Source organism: Oncorhynchus gorbuscha, linkage group LG11 (genome assembly GCF_021184085.1).
Source record: "Oncorhynchus gorbuscha isolate QuinsamMale2020 ecotype Even-year linkage group LG11, OgorEven_v1.0, whole genome shotgun sequence".
NCBI lineage: Eukaryota > Metazoa > Chordata > Actinopteri > Salmoniformes > Salmonidae > Oncorhynchus > Oncorhynchus gorbuscha.
In genome coordinates, this window is record NC_060183.1 from 42807552 (window position 1) to 42831049 (window position 23498).

At 42.4% G+C, this 23498-nt stretch overlaps 1 protein-coding gene across 1 annotated transcript in view; it reads right to left on the reverse strand.

The window, feature by feature from the left end:
• The window catches only part of col27a1a (collagen, type XXVII, alpha 1a), a 242648-nt gene that overhangs the window by 116996 nt on the left and 102154 nt on the right, over positions 1 to 23498 (reverse strand). Inside the window, exons 15-22 of the mRNA XM_046369694.1 lie at positions 21987 to 22040; positions 21456 to 21500; positions 18164 to 18217; positions 17880 to 17933; positions 14756 to 14809; positions 14601 to 14654; positions 6846 to 6899; positions 6433 to 6477 (exon numbers count right to left, since the gene is read on the reverse strand). Coding sequence (XP_046225650.1) covers positions 6433 to 6477; positions 6846 to 6899; positions 14601 to 14654; positions 14756 to 14809; positions 17880 to 17933; positions 18164 to 18217; positions 21456 to 21500; positions 21987 to 22040 — 414 coding nt within the window. The remainder of the gene's footprint in view (positions 1 to 6432; positions 6478 to 6845; positions 6900 to 14600; positions 14655 to 14755; positions 14810 to 17879; positions 17934 to 18163; positions 18218 to 21455; positions 21501 to 21986; positions 22041 to 23498) is intronic.

Genomic DNA, 23498 nt, shown 5'->3' on the forward strand with positions numbered 1-23498 from the left:
GGGGGTACTGTCATGTTTTGTCATTTATTATCTTGTCTTGTCCCTGTGCTTCCCATTCTATTCGTTTCCCTCTGCTGGTCTTATTAGGTTCTTTCCCTTTTTCTATCCCTCTCTCTCCCCTCCCTCTCTCACTCTCTCGCTCTCTCTTCTCTCTATCGTTCCGTTCCTGCTCCCAGCTGTTCCTATTCCCCTAATCAATCATTTAGTCTTCCCACACCTGTTCCCGATCCTTTCCCCTGATTAGAGTCCCTATTTCTTCCTTTGTGTTCCGTTCCTGTCCTGTCGGTTCCTTGTCTAGAATTCACCGTGCTGTGTTTGTGTATCGCCCTGTCGTGTCGTGTTTTCCTCAGATGCTGCGTGGTGAGCAGGTGTCTGAGTCGGTCTGGTTCAAGTGCCTTCCCGAGGCAACCTGCTGTTCACCTGCTGTTCAAGATCGAGTCTCCAGTTTGTCCTCGTCATTTCGAGTGAAAGTTGTGTTTTTTGTTTGTATTACTTTACTGGATTAAAGACTCTGTTTTCGCCAAGTCGCTTTTGGGTCCTCTTTCACCTGCATGACAGACTCGCTCATTCATGGCCTTAATGTTTGCGACTCGCACAAACATTAATAAACGATAAGTGTCCCTTTTGCTATCTCCCTCTCTTCCCCACCCCTCTTCATTTGCTGAGTAACAAGCTGCCATATTTTAAACAGTCCGCTAGGGACTGTTTTCTCATGTATTAAGTGTGTATGTTATCCTGTTTTCCCATTTAGTTAGCTAGTAAATAAATTATTGAACCAGTTTGTGCAGTACTGAATCATAAGTAAGGTTGGATGCAGATGCATGAGGTTACGACTGTTTAGAATGATGATATGATAAGAGGTAATGATTAATAAGACCACTGTTTATTAATGTAATAGATAGTTGAAATCGGAAGTTTACATACACTTAGGTTGGAGTCATTGAACCCGTTTTTAAACCACTCCACAAATGTATTGATAAACTATAGTTTTGGCAAGTCGGTGAGGACATCTACTTTGTACATGACAAGTAATTTTTCCAACAATTGTTTACAGACACAGTGAAATAATCTATCTGTCACGCTTTGGTCTTAGTATTTTGTGTTTTCTTTAATTATTTGTTCAGGCCAGGGTGTGACATGGGTTTATTGTGTTGTCGTATTGTTTTTTTTGTAGGCATTGGGATTGTGGTTGATTAGGGGTGTGTCTAGCATAGGCTTGGCTGCCTGAGGCGGTTCTCAATCAGAGTCAGGTGATTCTCGTTGTCTCTGATTGGGAACCATATGGGTTTCACTGTGTATTTTGTGGGTGATTGTTCCTGTCTCTGTGTTAGTGTTCACCAGATAGGCTGTATAGTTTTCACGTTCTGTTTGTTGTTTTTGTATTTGTATAGTTATTTCATGTATTCGCTATTCGTCATTAAAGAACATGAGTAACCACCACGCTGCATTTTGGTCCGACTCTCCTTCAACAAACGAACAACGTTACAGTATCACAATTCAAGTGGGTCAGAAGTCTACATACACTAAGTTGACAGTGCCTTTAAAGAGCTTTGAAAATTCCAGAAAATGATGTAATGGCCTTAGAAGTTCCTGATAGGCTAATTGACATCATGTGCGTCAATAAGATGTATTTCAAGGCCTACCTTCAAACTCGGTGCCTCTTTGATTGACATCATGGGAAAATCAAAAGAAATCAGACAAGACCCCAGAAATATAATTGTAGACCACCACTAGTCTGGTTCATCCTTGGGAGCAATTTCCAAACACATGAAGTTACCATGTTCATTTGTACAAACAATAGTACCCAATATAAACACCATGGGACTACGCAGCCGTCATACCACTCAGAAAGGAGACGCGTTCCTAGAGATGGAAGTACTTTGGTGTGAAAAGTGCAAATCGATTCCAGAACTACAGCAGAGGACCCTGTGAAGATGTTGCCGGAAACAGGTACAAAAGTAACTACATCCACAGTTAAAACAAGTCCTATATCGACATAACCTGAAAGGCCGCTCAGCAAGGAAGAAACCACTGCTCCAAAACTGCCATACAAAAAGCCAGACTACGGTTTACAACTGCACATGGGGACAAAGATCGTACTTTTTTGGACAAATGTCCTCTGGTCTGATGAAACAAAAATAGAAATGGTTTGGGGGTGCTTTGCTGCAGGAGGACTGGTGCACTTCACAAAATAGATGGCATCATGAGGCTGGAAAATGATGTGGCTATATTAAAGCAACATCTCAAGACATCAGCCAGAAAGTTAAAGCTTGGTCGCAAATGGGTCTTTCAAATGTTCAATGATCCCAAGCATACTTCCAAAGTTGTGGCAAAATGGCTTAAGGACAAAGTCAAGCTATTTTACTAGGATTAAATGTCAGGAATTGTGAAAAACTGAGTTGAAATGTATTTGGCTAAGGTGTATGTAAACTTCCAACTTCAACTGTATATACCTTCTAGGGTTTAATTCGAAAGATGATAAAACAACCTCTTCTGTGTTAAGCCAAATCCTAATGAGTTCATTGTTACATGATTAATTTAATCGGGTAACAATTAAACATAGTTAGTTGATTAAATAAATAACAGTCATCAGATGAATGAAAGTGAAGTCACAACACGTTCCTCTTGGGTTGACCACAGTCGCTCGAGAGAGAAAGTGAACCAGAGAGTACTGAGGAAAGCAGACAGATGGTTGAGTGAAGCACATGCGCAAAGCACTGTGGCACCTGGCCAGAGATCACTCATAGGGAGAGGACGAGACAAACACTACTTCCCCTGAGATATAGAGAGAAACAGGATGGGAAAGAGAGACTATAGAGAGACAGACAAACAAAAGGGGCCTAATAGACAAGAAGAGAGAGGACAAAGATGGAAAGAAAGGGAAAGGAATAAGATACCATGGCAACATGTCATGTCTACAATTAGACCACATTAAACCGTTAAATTCTTTGTTTACTTGTGTTTCAGAAAGAAGTACAATTTGTATCACAGGTACCTGAAGAAGTTACTTTTTATTAGTACTATTTATTTAAGCTGTTATACCAAGTCACTTCTCACTTTACTACTTCCACACATTTTATCATGCTGTATATTCTATTGTGTACATTTCTCATAACTAGTTTATTACTTTTTATATTGTACTTTTGTATCTACTTGTTTTTTTGTACTTCATATTTGGCATTTGATTCTTGATATTGAAATTCACTGTACCGTTTATACCTGTGCACATTAATAATAAAGAACATTTGATTAATTTGAGTTTATCTTAAAACAGGGCAATGGACATAGCAATTATCACCACCTTATTCTTAAGGGCCTTCCTTGAGGGCACATCGATAGATTTTTTCACCTAGCCGGCTCGGTGATTCCTACCAGCAGCCCTTCGGTTACTTGACCAATGCTCTTACCTGTTAAGGCTACGTTGAGCATGAGAAACCTGTAACCTGGTCAGTCAACCTACACTGCGGTGTTCATAACCTTTAAGAGCTACAGGTGTGCAGTCGTATGGTTCAGTCGAGCACTAACACACTTGACTCAGCTAATCACCTAAATCATATTGTCTGATCTCAGTTCCACTGGAGTCCAAAGTCAGTTGCACACGGTTTCAACTCAGTCTATACAGCTCAGACCTGGTTCTATGTGCCAGCTCCTCTGTGATACATAACTGGGCAGATGCTGCAGAGCTGCTGACATGAAGCCAGTGTTCCGTTGTTCCAGTGTGCCAGTGTTCCCCTGCTATATTGTGGATAAAGAGTTACCTGTCGAACAGAGGGTGTTCTTTAACCTTAAGGATATGGGGCAGCATTTCCACTTTTGGATAAATAGCGTGCACAATTTCAACTTCCTGCTACTCATGCCAGGAATATATTATATTCATATGATTAGTAGGTGTGGATAGAAAACACTCTGAATTTTCTAAAACTGGTTCAATCATGTCTGTGACTATAACAGAACTTAAGTAGCAGGCAAAACCCTGAGGAAAAACTGTTCAAAATTATATATATTTTTTGCCTCTGACCGTTCCCGTCCGTTGTCTTTGCCAAGGGATATTTGATAGCGACCATTTTACAGTTCCTACGACTTCCACGGGATGTCACGAGGCTTTGGAATTGGGTTGAAGTTAATCATTGGTGCAACGAAGAGGCACATCCTGGAACAACTTTACACTGTTGAGAGTTACGCAAGAGGGAAAAAGGTGCATGTTTTGTTTACTCGCTCTATTGAATAGAGATTGCCCCGTCTACGATTTGATCGATTATTAACATTTAAAAATAGCTAAAGTTGTATTACAAAAGTAGTTTGAAATATTTTGGCAAAGTTTATAGGCAACTTTTGAAATGTTTTATAGTGACGTTGTGTTTTGGCAAGCTGTTTTTTTTCCGGATCAAACCTGCTTCATAAATGGACATTTTGGGTATACATGGAAGGAATTAATCGGAAAAAAAGGACCAATTGTGATGTTTATGGGACATATTGGAGTGCCAACAAGGAAGCTCGTCAAAGGTAATGCATGTTTTATATTTTATTTCAGCGTTTTGTGTAGCGCCTGCTACGCTAGTTATTTTGTTTACAACTGGTTCAGGTGGGTGCATGCTATCAGATAACAGCTTCTCATGCTTTCGTCGAAAAGCATTTTAAAAATCTGACATGCTGGCTGGATTCACAATGAGTGTAGCTTTAATTGAGTATCCTGCATGTGTGATTTAATGAAAGTTTGAGTTTTAAAGCGTTTTATTTGAATTTGGCGCTCTGCATTTCCCGAGGCTAGCGTCTCACTATCCCCAAGAGGTTAAACTTGTTAAGCCTATGGGTTCCGGAACAGGAACTACACCCCCCCCCGTTCAGCTGAAACGGTGGTGCAGGGAATGCAAAAATATTCTTAGAAATATTTAACTTCCACACATTAACAAGTCCAATAGCTCAAATGAAAGATAAACACCTTGTTCATCTACCCAGCGTGTCAGATTTGTAAAATGTTTTACGTCGAAAACACAGCATATATTTATGTTAGGCCACCACCAAAACAAAGAGAAAACGTAGCCATTTTGTACCACAAAAGATAAAATGACAAAAAGCAGGATAAAAAAAATTATAATTCACTAACCTCTTGAAAATCTTCATCAGATGACAGTCATATGACATGTTACACAGTACATTTATGTTTTGTTCGAGAATATGCATTTTATATCCATAAATCTCGGTTTTTCAGAAAATTCTCCAAAATGTCCTGAGGAATTATAGAAAGCTACGCCAGTTAACAGAAATAGTCATTATGAACTTTGACTAAAGATACATGTTCTACATATAATTAAAAAGATCCACTGGTTCTTAATGCAACCGCTGTGTCACATTTCTTTTTAACGTTACAGAAAAAGCCTAACATTGCAATAATCTGAGACAGCGCTCAGACGTAACAATATTTCTCCGCTATGTTGGAGTCAACAGAAATACAAAATTACAACATAAATATTCCCTTACCTTTGATGGTCTTCGATCAGAATGTAGTGCAAGGAGTCCTACTTCAACAATAAATCGTTTTGTTTCATAATGTTCAATTCTATTGGTCTACCGGTCAAACTAAGTGCAGAATCAATCTTCAGGATGTTATAAACGTACAAAACGAATAGCATTCAAACCGGGCAATCCTAGTTCATCTCGGGCTGATTGGAACAGACAAAGCACTCCAAACGCATACGCGCCTTCAAGCACATGACTCTTTTGCGACACTGTAGCGCTTTCCTTCCCATTAGGTCAAAGTTAACAGCAAATGTTCCATTACACTTTCTACTGAATGAGGACCTCTAGTGGAAGACATAGGAAATGTTTCCCGATCCATAACTTGTTGGGCAGGGAGGGGCGATGACGTCAAAGTTGCACCAACTTTCAGGATTCCAAAACTAGTTTGGAAGATTGCCTGCCCTGTGAGTTCGGTTATACTCACAGACATAATTCAAACGGTTTTAGAAGCTTCAAATAATAATAATATGCATATATTAGCAATTCAGGACAGATTTTTGATGCAGTTCACTATGGGCACGCAATTCATCCAAAGGGGCATTACTGCCCCCTATCCTTAACAAGTTTTAAGACACATGAAAGTTCAAATGTTCGAGATGGCATTTCTGCCAAAAAAGGCATTTAGATATAAATGAAAGTTAACGTTCAAACGGCTTTCCTGTCAAGTAGTGACCAGCGACATATGTCTAGTTTCCTGAAACGGGTCACAAATGTGGAAAAAGTCAAGGGGTCTGAATACTTTCCGAAGGCACATGCACATATTTATTCCATAGCGTAGTGAGAAGTGAGTGTGAGTTACAGGAGCCAGAGGGGCTATGCTGAGATAAAAAGCTCAGTTAAAATTAAAACAGGCAGCCACAATGATCCCTGCTATCTTCACTTCCCCTTTCTCATCTTCATCCAATCACCACTCACCTCCACTCCTGTCAGACCCAGTGGTCCAAGTGGGCCCTCAACTCCCTGAAAACAGTGATAATGGCATTAGCATTTAGCTTTTATTAAAATGAAACACTGTGGCTGCAACCCAAATGGGACAATATTCTCTACATAGTGCATTACTTGTGACATACGTCCTTGGTGAAAAGAAGTGCATTATAAATAGGACACAACATGTATATGGAGCTGGTTGTCCTCACAGTTGTTTCAGGAGCAGTTTTGCACAACTCCAGTCCTTGCAGCGTTTTGTGACTACTGAACATGACCCAAGCCAAATCAGCAACAGGGTCCGAGAGCACCACTGAGAGCAATAAAAACCACTGGAACAGCAGAACTCATGGACAGGGGTTGTCCACCCCTGACATAAAACAAGCTGCTGTATCATATCATACCTCTAGCCCGGGCACCCCTCTAGGACCAGGCAACCCCCTCACTCCGGGCTTTCCCTGCAGGACATTACAAAACATTTTACAATGGCAGAATGTGCAGTATCACAACCAAAAGCAGGCACTTTCTTCATGCTCATCACCCACTGTGTCTCCCCCCCATGAAAGAATACTATAGAATACTACAGTACTTACTCGAGAATTCTATAGATTTCTGTAGCATACTGTAGATACTATACTCCATACTGTAGTATCCCTCAATCATGTCTACTACTACTTAGTATTGTATTTTGTAGTATACTGTAGAATACTATACTACACACTGTAGTATCCAATCGTGTTGTTCTTACTATACGTTGATCGTGTAGTTCTTACTATAGAACAGGGGTGTCAAACTAATTTCGCCCAGGGGGCCGCATTTGGTCTTCAACAAGGTCCGTCGGGCCGCACTGAAAATGTGTTATATTTCCTCGGCATAAACATTTGCGTAATATAATCCTCTATCCTGGGGCGGCAGGTAGCCTAGTGGTTAGAGCGTTGAACTTGTTACCGAAAGGTTGCAAGATTGAATCCCCGAGCTTACGAGGTAAAAATCTGTCCCTGAACAAGGCAGTTCTCACTGTTCCTAGGCAGTCATTGAAAATAATAATTTGTTCTTAACTGACTTGCCTAGTTAAATAAAAAGTAAAAAAGTAAAATATCCAACATTATTGGAATTTTCCATACTTCCTGACTATCTAGCTTTACTTTTGGTGATTATTAGCGAGCTGGACACATTCAGTAAATTGTATAAATGTAGGCCCATTACAATTTCTAGACCGTTTCAATTTGGTTTTAGTCAGTTAAAAGTACATCTAAAAAATGCAATTCTGTAATAAACTGTAGATAACTGTATTGCTCTACCAAGCAAAAAGGCAGTAACTGCTATTTAGGTCGAAAATGAGTTACATTAAATACATACTTAATCACATGGACAAGTATCCTGCCTCTATTGTATTTTGTTTTGGAGAAAATCGGGGTCAAGTTATCAGTAACTGCATAAAGTTACTGTGAAACCAAAGTAAATAAAAAGTCATTTTTCTCAGTTCCACGCTATGAGCAGTTAGGAATATGTCTTCCAATGGTGCGACTGCTGTCGGCATCCAAAGAGTATCAAACATCTATGGCGATAAGGAAATGACTTATTATTGATATCTACATAGCGCATTGATGTGAATCACACTGCTGCTCTCTCATTTAGCTATTTGTGCCTTATGGATTGTGGTTGTTATGGATGGCTGTTCACAAGTCTAAATGTGTATTTGAACCCAATAAGGGTTGAATTCAAGAAGTTTAAGCTGCCTATCAATCATTCTTTTGAAACCAGTGGACAGCCAGTGAAAATGCACTCTTGCAACAGCTGCATGGTGCAGATCCCAGCCTATGGAATAAAAGTGGGGCTTTTATTGCTCAATCTAATTCATGCTGATAAAAAAGATATATCCATAGGCCTAATGGACACGTGCTCCAACTTGCAGACTTTTGATCTCCAGGAGTAATCTGGAGTTTCTACATCCATTTTTGGATTTATAAATTACATATATTAATGTAAAGATATAATTTAAACATATTATTATATGAAGTAGAAAGCAATGGGTTAGAAGAAGCATACATAAACAAACCATAAAGTAAAATGTAACATCCATAAATGGCCAGCTACGTAAACTTTAACAATGATTTAATCTGCAAAAGATGTTGTTCAATTGGTAACACAAATTGTTGTCTTCTAATGCCTCTTAATGGGAAAGTAATCTAAACGTTTTTGAATGTAATCAGATTATGTTATTGAGTTTGGGTAATCCAAAAGTTACCTTACTTGTCATGTTTGTCATTTATTATCATGTCTTGTCCCTGTGCTCCCCATTCTATTCGTTTCCCTCTGCTGGTCTTATTAGGTTCTTTCCCTCTTTCTATCCCTCTCTCTCCCCCTCCCTCTCTCACTCTCTCGCTCTCTCTTCTCTCTATCGTTCCGTTCCTGCTCCCAGCTGTTCCTATTCCCCTAATCATCATTTAGTCTTCCCACACCTGTTCCCGATCCTTTCCCCTGATTAGAGTCCCTATTTCTTCCTTTGTGTTCCGTTCCTGTCCTGTCGGTTCCTTGTTTAGAATTCACCGTGCTGTGATTGTGTATCGCCCTGTCCTGTCGTGTTTTTGCCTTCATCAGATGCTGCGTGTGAGCAGGTGTCTCTGTCAGCTACGGCCTACGCCTACCCGGGCGACCTGCAGTCTGTGGCCGCTTCTCCTGTTATTCCCCTCTACAGACTAGAGGATTTCTGTTATTCCCTGTTTGGACATTTCCTGTTAAGGATTCAGGATTTGTCGTTTTCTGTTTGGACTTGAATAAACTCTGTTTCTGTTAAGTCGCTTTTGGGTCCTCTTTCACCTGCATGACAGAAGGAACCGACCAAGGAATGGACCCAGCGACTTCAGACGCTCGTTACACTGCCGTCGAGATCCAAGGAGCCATGCTCGGCAGACACGAGCAGGAATTGTCTGCTGCTCGCCATGCCGTGGAGAACCTGGCCGCTCAGGTTTCCGACCTCTCTGGACAGTTCCAGAGTCTACGTCTCGTGCCACCTGTTACTTCCTGGCCTGCCGAGCCTCCAGAACCTAGGGTTAATAACCCACCTTGCTACTCCGGGCAGCCCACTGAGTGCCGCTCCTTTCTCACGCAGTGTGAGATTGTGTTCTCTCTCCAACCCAACACATACTCTAGAGAGAGAGCTCGGGTTGCTTACGTCATTTCACTCCTTACTGGCCGGGCTCGAGAATGGGGCACAGCTATCTGGGAGGCAAGGGCTGATTGCTCTAACAAGTTCCAGAACTTTAAAGAGGAGATGATTCGGGTTTTTGACCGTTCAGTTTTTGGTGGGGAGGCTTCTAGGGTCCTGGCTTCCTTATGCCAAGGTGAACGGTCCATAACGGATTATTCTATTGAGTTTCGCACTCTTGCTGCCTCTAGTGAGTGGAACGAGCCGGCGCTGCTCGCTCGTTTTCTGGAGGGACTCCACGCAGTGGTTAAGGATGAGATTCTCTCCCGGGAGGTTCCTTCAGATGTGGACTCTTTGATTGCTCTCGCCATCCGCATAGAACGACGGGTAGATCTTCGTCACCGGGCTCGTGGAAGAGAGCTCGCATCAACGGTGTTTCCCTGCTCCGCATCGCAACCATCTCCCTCCTCTGGCTTTGAGACTGAGCCCATGCAGCTGGGAGGGATTCGCATCTCGACTAAGGAGAGGGAACGGAGGATCACCAACCGCCTGTGCCTCTATTGCGGAGTTGCTGGACATTTTGTTAATTCATGTCCAGTAAAAGCCAGAGCTCATCTGTAAGCGGAGGGCTACAGGTGAGCGCAACTACTCAAGTCTCTCCATCAAAATCCTGTACTACTTTGTCGGTCCATCTACGCTGGACCGGTTCGGGTGCTACATGTAGTGCCTTGATAGACTCTGGGGCTGAGGGTTGTTTCATGGACGAAGCATGGGTTCGGAAACATGACATTCCTTTCAGAGAGTTAGAGAAGCCTACGCCCATGTTCGCCTTAGATGGTAGTCATCTTCCCAGTATCAGATTTGAGACACTACCTTTAACCCTCACAGTATCTGGTAACCACAGTGAGACTATTTCTTTTTTGATTTTCCGTTCACCGTTTACACCTGTTGTTTTGGGTCATCCCTGGCTAGTATGTCATAATCCTTCTATTAATTGGTCTAGTAATTCTATCCTATCCTGGAACGTTTCTTGTCATGTGAAGTGTTTAATGTCTGCCATCCCTCCCGTTTCTTCTGCCCCTACTTCTCAGGAGGAACCTGGCGATTTGACAGGAGTGCCGGAGGAATATCATGATCTGCGCACGGTCTTCAGTCGGTCCCGAGCCAACTCCCTTCCTCCTCACCGGTCGTATGATTGTAGTATTGATCTCCTTCCGGGGACCACTCCTCCTCGAGGTAGACTATACTCTCTGTCGGCTCCCGAACGTAAGGCTCTCGAGGATTATTTGTCTGTGTCTCTTGACGCCGGTACCATAGTGCCTTCTTCCTCTCCGGCCGGGGCGGGGTTCTTTTTTGTTAAGAAGAAGGACGGTACTCTGCGCCCCTGCGTGGATTATCGAGGGCTGAATGACATAACGGTTAAGAATCGTTATCCGCTTCCCCTTATGTCATCAGCCTTCGAGATTCTGCAGGGAGCCAGGTGCTTTACTAAGTTGGACCTTCGTAACGCTTACCATCTCGTGCGCATCAGAGAGGGGGACGAGTGGAAAACGGCGTTTAACACTCCGTTAGGGCATTTTGAGTACCGGGTTCTGCCGTTCGGTCTCGCCAATGCGCCAGCTGTTTTTCAGGCATTAGTTAATGATGTTCTGAGAGACATGCTGAACATCTTTGTTTTTGTCTATCTTGACGATATCCTGATTTTTTTCTCCGTCACTCGAGATTCATGTTCAGCACGTTCGACGTGTTCTACAGCGCCTTTTAGAGAATTGTCTCTACGTAAAGGCTGAGAAGTGCTCTTTTCATGTCTCCTCCGTTACTTTTCTCGGTTCCGTTATTTCCGCTGAAGGCATTCAGATGGATTCCGCTAAGGTCCAAGCTGTCAGTGATTGGCCCGTTCCAAGGTCACGTGTCGAGTTGCAGCGCTTTTTAGGTTTCGCTAATTTCTATCGGCGTTTCATTCGTAATTTCGGTCAAGTTGCTGCCCCTCTCACAGCTCTTACTTCTGTCAAGACGTGTTTTAAGTGGTCCGGTTCCGCCCAGGGAGCTTTTGATCTTCTAAAAGAACGTTTTACGTCCGCTCCTATCCTCGTTACTCCTGACGTCACTAGACAATTCATTGTCGAGGTTGACGCTTCAGAGGTAGGCGTGGGAGCCATTCTATCCCAGCGCTTCCAGTCTGACGATAAGGTTCATCCTTGCGCTTATTTTTCTCATCGCCTGTCGCCATCTGAGCGCAACTATGATGTGGGTAACCGTGAACTGCTCGCCATCCGCTTAGCCCTAGGCGAATGGCGACAGTGGTTGGAGGGGGCGACCGTTCCTTTTGTCGTTTGGACAGACCATAAGAACCTTGAGTACATCCGTTCTGCCAAACGACTTAATGCCCGTCAAGCTCGTTGGGCGTTGTTTTTCGCTCGTTTCGAGTTTGTGATTTCTTACCGTCCGGGTAGCAAGAACACCAAGCCTGATGCCTTATCCCGTCTGTTTAGTTCTTCTGTGGCTTCTACTGATCCCGAGGGGATTCTTCCTTATGGGCGTGTTGTCGGGTTAACAGTCTGGGGAATTGAAAGACAGGTTAAGCAAGCACTCACGCACACTGCGTCGCCGCGCGCTTGTCCTAGTAACCTCCTTTTCGTTCCTGTTTCCACTCGTCTGGCTGTTCTTCAGTGGGCTCACTCTGCCAAGTTAGCTGGTCATCCCGGTGTTCGAGGCACTCTTGCGTCTATTCGCCAGCGCTTTTGGTGGCCGACTCAGGAGCGTGACACGCGCCGTTTCGTGGCTGCTTGTTCGGACTGCGCGCAGACTAAGTCGGGTAACTCTCCTCCTGCCGGTCGTCTCAGACCGCTCCCCATTCCTTCTCGACCATGGTCTCACATCGCCTTAGACTTCATTACCGGTCTGCCTTTGTCTGCGGGGAAGACTGTGATTCTTACGGTTGTCGATAGGTTCTCTAAGGCGGCACATTTCATTCCCCTCGCTAAACTTCCTTCCGCTAAGGAGACGGCACAAATCATTATTGAGAATGTATTCAGAATTCATGGCCTCCCGTTAGACGCCGTTTCAGACAGAGGCCCGCAATTCACGTCACAGTTTTGGAGGGAGTTCTGTCGTTTGATTGGTGCGTCCGTCAGTCTCTCTTCCGGGTTTCATCCCCAGTCTAACGGTCAAGCAGAGAGGGCCAATCAGACGATTGGTCGCATACTACGCAGCCTTTCTTTCAGAAACCCTGCGTCTTGGGCAGAACAGCTCCCCTGGGCAGAATACGCTCACAATTCGCTTCCTTCGTCTGCTACCGGGTTATCTCCGTTTCAGAGTAGTCTGGGTTACCAGCCTCCTCTGTTCTCATCCCAGCTTGCCGAGTCCAGCGTTCCCTCCGCTCAAGCGTTTGTCCAACGTTGTGAGCGCACCTGGAGGAGGGTGAGGTCTGCACTTTGCCGTTACAGGGCACAGACGGTGAGAGCCGCCAATAAACGCAGGATTAAGAGTCCAAGGTATTGTTGCGGCCAGAGAGTGTGGCTTTCCACTCGCAACCTTCCTCTTACGACAGCTTCTCGTAAGTTGACTCCGCGGTTCATTGGTCCGTTCCGTGTCTCCCAGGTCGTCAATCCTGTCGCTGTGCGACTGCTTCTTCCGCGACATCTTCGTCGCGTCCATCCTGTCTTCCATGTCTCCTGTGTTAAGCCCTTTCTTCGCACCCCGTTCGTCTTCCCTCCCCCTCCCGTCCTTGTCGAGAGCGCACCTATTTACAAGGTACATAAGATCATGGACATGCGTTCTCGGGGACGGGGTCACCAATACTTAGTGGATTGGGAGGGTTACGGTCCTGAGGAGAGGAGTTGGGTTCCGTCTCGGGACGTGCTGGACCGTTCACTCATCGATGATTTCCTCCGTTGCCGCCAGGATTCCTCCTCGAGTGCGCCAGGAGGCGCTCGGTGAGTGGGGGGTACTGTCATGTTTGTCATTTATTATCATGTCTTGTCCCTGTGCTCCCCATTCTATTCGTTTCCCTCTGCTGGTCTTATTAGGTTCTTTCCCTCTTTCTATCCCTCTCTCTCCCCCTCCCTCTCTCACTCTCTCGCTCTCTCTTCTCTCTATCGTTCCGTTCCTGCTCCCAGCTGTTCCTATTCCCCTAATCATCATTTAGTCTTCCCACACCTGTTCCCGATCCTTTCCCCTGATTAGAGTCCCTATTTCTTCCTTTGTGTTCCGTTCCTGTCCTGTCGGTTCCTTGTTTAGAATTCACCGTGCTGTGATTGTGTATCGCCCTGTCCTGTCGTGTTTTTGCCTTCATCAGATGCTGCGTGTGAGCAGGTGTCTCTGTCAGCTACGGCCTACGCCTACCCGAAGCGACCTGCAGTCTGTGGCCGCTTCTCCTGTTATTCCCCTCTACAGACTAGAGGATTTCTGTTATTCCCTGTTTGGACATTTCCTGTTAAGGATTCAGGATTTGTCGTTTTCTGTTTGGACTTGAATAAACTCTGTTTCTGTTAAGTCGCTTTTGGGTCCTCTTTCACCTGCATGACATTACTGATTATCATTGTGGACAGGTAAAAGTAACCTACCCAACCTTGAGTATAGAACATATATTGTGTTCCATACAGGTTACAGAAAAGAGCCGAAGCGCTGAACAAGCTGTTCAGACTGCAGTCCTACCTACTAACAGGTTATGGAAAGTTTGCTATTTTAGTATTTGTGGAAGCCCCCACTTCTATGTCAAATATAATAAAACACAATAGTAAATACTACAGTTATGAATGAAATACTATTACTGTTTTTTTTTTTTACTATGGTAATACTGCAGTATTTGTACTTTAGTAAACTGTCTGCAAAATGTTTGCAAAAACAATACTAGGCTTCAGTAAAGTCTGCAAAAACACTAAAGTAAATATTATAGTATATAAATACAGTAATACTACAGTATTTATACCATAGTATGCATTAGTATTTTTTCATGTGGGTCATACCAACATTCAACAGATCCCAAAAAGAACAAAAGTGATTTACTCACATTTGGGCCTTCTAAGCCATTCTCTCCAGGAGGCCCCATGTCTCCAGGGAAACCCTGTGATTTAGAGAGAAAAAGGAACATATTTATGTTGTTGTTGTGTGTACTTGTGTGTGTGTGTGTACATGCATTTGTGCATATATACTGTAAGTGGTTACCTCTGCTCCTGGAAGGCCAGGTACTCCATCAGACCCTCTCTCTCCTGGCCTGCCCTGGGAGTAGGAGGGAAATGCAAGGAAAATGAAAGCTGCAAGCAGTGGGCCCACTGTGCCACCATCAGCACAAATTTGACATATTGCCCAAGGATGCACTACTTCTGTACTCCTTACCATGCTTGCCAAATATCACAACTAAAAATTAAACAGATCATACAATATTTTAGACAATTATTTATGATATAGACTACTTTAAATGTCTTCTTCTCCAGAACCGCTCAACTGATCAGTGCCACATTTGGTACATGGCGTCTACGGATGCACATATTCAAAAAATATTTTCCAAGCCTCTTGCTCAAACAATATGCCCACAATAAGCCAATGTGCTTGCATTAATGATTGTTACTGTCCAACAGCCTCCAACAGCCCCCCCATACGGCTAAACTTAACCATACTTTACAGATTAGCTAGACTCATATCCCTTAGCATGTGTGCCAAATATCATCATTCGAAGTCAAACAGATCAAGGGATATAAACATATAGAGATAGCAACATGTGCTTGTTATAGAGTCATCATGTCATGGCATTTGTCTGTTACATTTATTGTTATTGCACCACCATGTGGCCAATTTGCATGGCATTACGTGTGAGGGTGTGGCCAATGGCCTTTTACCATCATACAAGGTCCCACCCTCCTAGGCCTCAACAGGAATTTGCCTTTTAATGTTGCCTTACGGAACAAAAGGAATAATTATAATAATTAAACCTGCAAGCAGTGTTGACGGGGTTCAAGCTAGGTACTGTTATTCATTGTTGGTAACTGTTGAAGTGATTTGAGTAGTTGCTATAAGATGGCAAAAGTGTTAGTAGTACCTGAAGAGGTGCATCAGGCATATTGATAGTGTTTGACAATTAAATGTTTCACACTTAGAAAGTATTCAGACCCTTTAACTTTTTCCCACATTTTGTTACATTACAGCCTTATTTTAAAACGGATTTAAAAAAATAAATCTCAATCTACACACAATACACCAGAATGACAATGCAAAAACAGGTATTTCAAATTTTTTGCAAATCCATTACAAATAAAAACCGGAAATATCACATTTACATGAGCATTCGGAACCCTTTACTCAGTACTTTGTTAAAGCACCTTTGACAGCAATTACAGCCTTGAGCCTTCATGGTATGATGCTACAAGCTTGGCACACCTGTATTTGGGGAGTTTCAACCATTTCTTCTCTGCAGATCCTCTCAAGTTATGTCAGGTTGGATGGGGAGCGTCGCTGCACAGCTATTTTCAGGTCTCTCCAGAGATGTTTGAACGGGTTCAAGTCCGGGCTCTGGCTGGGCCACTCAAAGATATTCAGTGGCTTGTCCCTAAGCCAATCATGTGTTGTCTTGGCTGTGTGATTAGGGTCATTGTCCTGTAGGAAGGTGAACCTTCGCCCCAGTCTGAAGTCCTGAGCACTCTGGAGCAGGTTTTCATCAAGGATCTCTATATTTTGCTTTGTTCACCTTTCCCCTGACTGGTCTCCCACTCCCTGCCGCTGAAGAACACACCCACAACATGATGCTGCGACCACAATGCTTCACCGTAGGGATGTTATTGTGCCTGGTTTCCTCCAGACGTGACGCTTGGCCCTTCTCCCCTGATTTCTCAGTTTGGCCAAGCGGCCAGCTCTAGTCAGAGTCTTGGTGGTTCCAAACTTCTTCCATTTAAGAATGATGGGGTCAGTGTGTTCTTGGGGACCTTCAATGCTGGAGAAAGTTTTTGGTACCCTTCCCCAGACCTGTGCCTCGATACAATCATGTCTCGGAGCACTAAGGGGAAAGGGGGATACCTAGTCAGTTGTAAAACTGAATGCCTTCAACTGAAATGCTTCTTCTGCATTTAACCCAACCCCTCTGCGGACAACTCCTTCGACCTCATGGCTTTTTCTTTGTTCTGACATGCACTGTCAACTGTTGGACCTTATATAGACAGGTGTGTGCCTTTACAAATCATGTCCAAAAAATTGAATTTACCAAGGGTGGACTCAATGAAGTTGTAGAAACAGCTCAAGGATGATCAATGGAAACAGGATGCACCTGAGCTGAATTTCGATACTCATAGCAATGGGTCTGAATACTTATGTAAATAAGGTGTCTTTTTTATTTTTAATACATTTGCAAAGATTAAAAAAAAAAGCTTTTGCTTTGTCATTATGGAGTATCGTGTGTAGATTGTTGAGGATTTATTTTATTTGATCCATTTTAGAGTAAGGCTGTAACGTAACAAACTGTGGAAAAAGTGAAGGGGTCTGAATACTTTCCGAATGCACTGTACATTCATATTTATGTTTGTGAAATGTTTTAATCGTGAAACACTATCAATACCCCTGATGCACACCTTCAGGTACTACTCATAAACACTACTCATTACCCTGATGAAGACAGCTTGCCTGTCGAAACGTTGGCCATTACATTTTTGCATAGAGTGTGAGGCTCTCCTTTATTTTAAGTTTTCCACTCCGCTAGACAGCACCTCGCCTAAATAAGTGCGCGTTTCTTTTTCCTCTAGACTACTCATAAACACACACATACTGGCCCCACAGCGCGACCATCAGGACAAATTGAACACATCGCTCTAGGATGAGCTGCTTCTGTACTCCTTACCACGCTTGCCAAATATATGAACGCAACATCAAACATCTCATACAATATGCCTTAGAGGAATTTTGGACCAGCAACTAAAAGCCAAGTTACAATTCACATTTACTGTTGCTGCATGATTATTTTCCTGCCACATGTGGCAGTTGCTCAGTTGGTGGAGCATGGTTGTGGGTTGGACTCCCACGGGGGACCAGTACGAGAAAGCATGAAAATGTATGCTCTCACTACTCTAAGTCCAACTGGACATGAGTGTCTACTAAAACGTCATGTGAAACTGGCTTAAATTAAGATATGGCATCTCTATTTTGTTAATTAGCCCACTGTTAATAACATCTTCAAGGAATTGTGCATATCACCAGTCAAACTTTCAAGCTCGAGCACTTTCAGTACAGAGCAAAAATGGTGATGATGCATTTTGCATGGACAAACTAAAATCCTTATCCCAATGCAATTCATAGCGGGAGAACTCACCTGAAGTCCTGGTTTTCCTCTGGTACCTGGCAATCCTGGAGTACCCTGAACACCCTGTTAGATACACAGACCCCAATGATCTTAGTAATCTCAGCAGCAACAGAACAACACTGAAAGCATTATATCCAATGAGATTGATGGGAACTTCACCAGCCGTTAGACATGCATGACTTTGGTTAACATCTCCAAGGCCAAGGCTCTGTGTGAGTGTGTACATTTGCTTGGGCAGTTGGAGGTCAGCAGAGAGGAAATTAAAGGGTTAACCTGGGGGGTTGGGGTTCTACCTTGTCTCCTTGGAACCCGATCATTCCCTGCTGTCCATGAAGCCCAATTTCACCCTAATGCGGTTGGAGGAAGTGAAAGAACGGAGGGGGAAAGAGAGAACACCATTAGCAAAAGGTGAAATGTCTGCGCTCTATTGCACACATTCAACAATTTACTACAAGACAATACTCATTATAACTTTGCAAAGATTAGCATTCATTCACTATACCCGCTCACCAGGGTTGGGTAGGTTACTTTCTAAATGTAATCTGTTACAGTTAGTAGTTACCTGTCCAAAATTGTAATCTGTAACGTAACTTTTGGATAAACCACACTCAGTAATGAATTCTGATTACATTCAGTTACTTTTAGATGACTTTCCCCTTAAGAGACATTAGAAGAAGACAAAAATATTACCAATTGAACGACATCTATTGCAGGATAGATACATTTTAAAGTTTACTTCGCTGGCCATATATGGATGTTACATTTTAATTTATGGTTGGTCAAGTAGGCTTCTTCTAACCCATCGCTTTCTACTCCATATAATAATATGATTAAATTATATATTTACATTAAAAACTAAAGTCTATCAGAATTCCAGTCATTTCAATGAATGTTATATCCCTCTGAGTGGCGCAGTGGTCTAAGGCGTCGCTACAGACCCTGGTTTGTTCCCAGACTGTCACAACCGACTGTGATTGGGAGTCCCATAGGGCGGCGCACAATTGGCCCAGTGCTGTCCGGATTAGGGGAGAATTTGGCCGGGGGGATAGGCCATCCTTGTAAATAAGAATTTGCTCTTAACTTACTTGCCTACTTAAATAAAGGTAAACAAATGCATCTTCAAGAATAGGACTTTTCAGTGTTTGTTTACATATACAATGTTTGTGATTGTTTACATATACAATGTTTACAAACATTGGAGAAAAACAAGCTTATATTTTGGGTTCTCTTGGAGTGTGACAGTTGAACTAAGCTCATAAGTTATATACTTAAAGAATCAATGGGTATACAGTACCAGTCAAATGTTTGGACACACCTAGTCATTCAAAGGTTTCTCTTTATTTGTACTATTTTCTACATTGTAGAATAATAGTGAAGACATCAAAACTATGAAATAATACATATGGAATCATGTAGTAACCAAAAAAGTGTTAAACAAATCAAAATATATTTTAGATCCTTCAAAGTAGCTACCATTTGCATAGATGACAGCTTTGCACACACTTGGCATTCTCTCAAACAACTTCACCTGGAATGCTTTTCCAACCGTCTTGAAGGAGTACCCATATATGCTGAGCATTTGTTGGCTGCCTTTTTTTCAACTCATAACAAACCATCTCAATTGGGTTGAGGCCAGGTGATTGTGGAGGCCAAGCCATCTGATGCAGCACTCCATCACTCTGCTTCTTGGTCAAATAGCCCTTACACAGCCTGGAGGTGTGTTGGGTGAACAAATTATAGTCCCACTAAGTGCAAACCAGATGAGATGGCGTATTGCTGCAGAATGTTGTGTGATTTCATAGTTTTATTTAATAGTTTCGATGTCTTCACTATTATTCTACAATGTAGAAAATAGTCAAAATAAAGAAAAAACGTTGAATGAGTTGGTGTCCAAACCTTTGACTGGTACCGTATATACACAGTATATCATTTTTAAATCCAAAAAATGGATGTAGAATCTACAGATTTCTCCTTTAAGTCGATCAAAAGTGTGCGAGTTTGAGCATGTGTCCATTAGGCCTATGGATATATGTTTTTATTAGCTTGTATTAGATTGAGCAATAAAAGCCCCACTTTTATTCCATAGGCTGGGCTCTGCACTATGCCGCTGTTGCAAAAGCACATTTTTCATTGGCTGTCCACTGGTTTCAAAAACAATGACTGAAAGGCAGCTTAAACTTCTTGAATTCAACCATTGTTGGGTTCAAATACACATTTAGATTTGTGAACAGCCATCAACAACAACCCCATTCCTTAAGGCGCAAATAGCTAAATGAGAGAGCAGCAGTGTGATTAACATCAATGCCCTATGTAGATATCAATAATAAGTGATATCCGTATCACCGTAGACTACACCACTGTAGACTCGCTCAAGTGGAACAAACATAAATTTGCGCCTTTTTTAATGTTGATTTGAATGTCATTGAGAAAACAGAGCTGTATCAAAGATTTTAAATTTAAAAGTAATAATCTAGTTTTTCAAAGTATCTGTAAAAGGATTACAATAATTTGGCTGGCAACGTAACGGATTACAGTTACCGTTTTTTGTAATCCCTTACATGTAATCTGTTACTCCCCAACCTGCCCATCACATCATACGTCAGCACATATATATACAAAATACACCTGTTCCGAATGAGTAAATGTATGGATGTAGTAACATCGATCTATCCATACATCCATACATATGTCTCTGACACTCAATTCAATAGATGAGTTCACCAGGGCATGTTTAAGCAATACGGCACGAGAGGGTGTGGTTTATGGCCAATATACCACAGATAAGGGCTGTTCTTAGGCACGACGCAATGCGGATTGTCTGGACACAGCCCTTAACAGTGGTATATTGTCCATATATCACAAACCTGAGGTGCCTTAACATACTTAGAGCAGTAAAAATACATGTTTTGTCATACCTGTGGTATATTGGCTGTCAGCCAATCACCATTCAGGGATCGAACCAACAAAATTAAGAACAAGAGAGAACAGGGAGGGGAGTTTTGGATTCCTTGACTTACTGTATAATGGCCTACATTTACTTGACTTTATTAAGTTTATTTTTACAAGGACTATGTAGATTAATCAACATTTCTGTAAAAATGCTGGTTTTAACAATTTTGCATGTGTGACTACCAAAATATCAGTTCATCACCTTACGTGCTAAGCTAAGGCAGCAAGTCTCACTTGTACTTACACTCGGCCAGGGTTGTGTTCATTAGGCACTAAACAGAAGACAATGTAATGTAACATGGAGGGATTACCTGGACTCATAATTTTAGTTTTCTATGGAAAAAAATGATTCTGTTGCGTGACCTAATGAACATGACCCAGGGGTTTCTTCCTGACCATGTGTCCTGACCAGGAAAGACAGAGTGATGTGAATTGACCAGATCAAAAAAAAACTGGAGTGGCCTTGAGGTTTTTCGTGGTCAGATTACAGTCAGGAAAAACTCCTTGCCCGGTTTATACAGTAACTGCTTCGGAGCACGCTATGTACAAGCTGGCCGGGGGGGGGGGGGGGGGGGGGGTACATTATCCATCACATGCTGCTCAATCACAGGCCAATAACGGGAATATTCAGATCACCTTATCACCTTTCAGTCCTGGTTCTCCTGGGTTGCCGGACACCCCCTGCAAGAAACACACACATGTAGAGATTAGTACCAATCAAACTGTCCCCTTTCCTGTCTGGCCTGTCTCATCCCAATAAATCAGTAACTTAGTATTATTCACTATATTATTGTGGAGCTGCACTGGTCAACAACTGCACTGACCGCTATAAACTGTTTGTTAAAGTTCCACACGGAGACATCTAATTAATTGGGAATATTATTCCATATAGTATAGATAGGACAACAGTAACTCACTACTTTAACAGGAGCAGAAGCTCATATTTTCCCAGATGTACAGTATACTACTACACTAGTGGGGTTATAAAGGAGTAAGGTAGGTGCAAAGGCCCTGTGTGTGTGTGTGTGTGTGTGTGTGTGTGTGTGTGTGTGTGTGTGTGTGTGTGTGTGTGTGTGTGTGTGTGTGTGTGTGTGTGTGTGTGTGTGTGTGTGTGTGTGTGTGTGTGTGTGTGTGTGTGTGTGTGTGTGTGTGTGTGTGTGTGATCACCTTCAGTCCATTGGGTCCTGGAAGGCCCATCTTCCCATTCGGTCCCATGTCACCCTGAGGGCAGAAAGAGAGAGACAAGTCACAATCCCATTGCAGCTGGTTGCCTTACAATTGTTAATTTAATAAACAAACTCTACTCGAATTGAGCTTGTTGTGTAAAATTACAAATGTAAATTACCCTGGCAGTTATTCTCAATGTAGGTTAGAGATAATAAAAATGTCAAATTGTTGGATATCCTCACTCTGACTGGATTCCAATAGGAATTACAAATGACTTTGCAAGCCAGCATAATGCAACTTTTAGACCACTGCTTTAGGGTGTACAGAAACTAGGCCCTCAAAGGCCATATGATATATGTTATATATTGTATATTTTGTATATTGTATGATATATGTTATATATTGTATATATATTTTCATAAATACTTTAATTTTACACTGGGAAATATGCAAATCATGTTGAAAAAATTCTCAAGATGAATTGAATGTTCACTCAACCTAAAATTCAAAGTTGAGTGAACATACAACTCAACTTGAGAATGTATGTTAGTTCAGCTATGTGCTATAAAACTCACAATCCTATCACAGCTGGTTGCCTTACAATTGTACATTGAATCACCCCCCCCCCCAAAAAAAATGTACAATGTAGGTGACCTGGAATGCACCCCTTGAGGAAGGAAATCAGGAAGTGTTTCACAATTCAAAACACTGTCAAGTTTTACTCTTATGATAGTGAATATCTTCCAGCTAGTTCCTCCGTTCCTAGGTATAAGCACCAAAGACATAGATTGGGTGTATTGGGTTGGAGATGAATTTAATTACATTTTCATGCCTTCGAGAGCATGGCGTTAGCTAGATCTGTATGTTTGTGTGTGGCTGCGTGTGAATGCATGCTTTTTGAGTTTCATTCAGAACTGGGTGTCCCAGAAGAGAAGAATATTACTTTCCTTCTCTCCAGTGTGTGTTCAAATTTGTTCAAATTGGAGACATAATCCAAGTCTTTGATGGTCATTATAAAGGAAACAAAGGAGTCTCATTAGATGGTGGGGTGGGGTGTCGGATCAAAAATGGCAGTTGTATATTTACAAGCAAACAGAGATGTGGCTTGGTGGCAGAGGAAAGGGCTGCTGTGTTTACCATCAGGATCAGGTGAATGCCTAGTCAGACTGAGACTAAGGGCAGAGCTGTAATTAGAGGACCACAGCATTTCCAATTATAGGCCTGCTGGTGGCTGAGGATAGAGTAGGGGGGCTGCAAGGAACAAAGTGGGCGGGAGAAATCTAGAGAAACGTTATAGTCAGAGGCAATTTCGCCAGTGACAGAGGAACTGGCTCTTTACAAAGCTAAATTAGAAAGGAATTTGAGGACACAGCGTGTGTACCCCCAATAATCTCTCATTCCTCCTTTATTGTGCACTTGTTCACTACTTCTCAACAATTTGAAAGCATTAGATTGGTGCTGAGGGAGTTTCCATATACCAGTAATTTCCTTTCAAATCCACGAAGGGAAGTG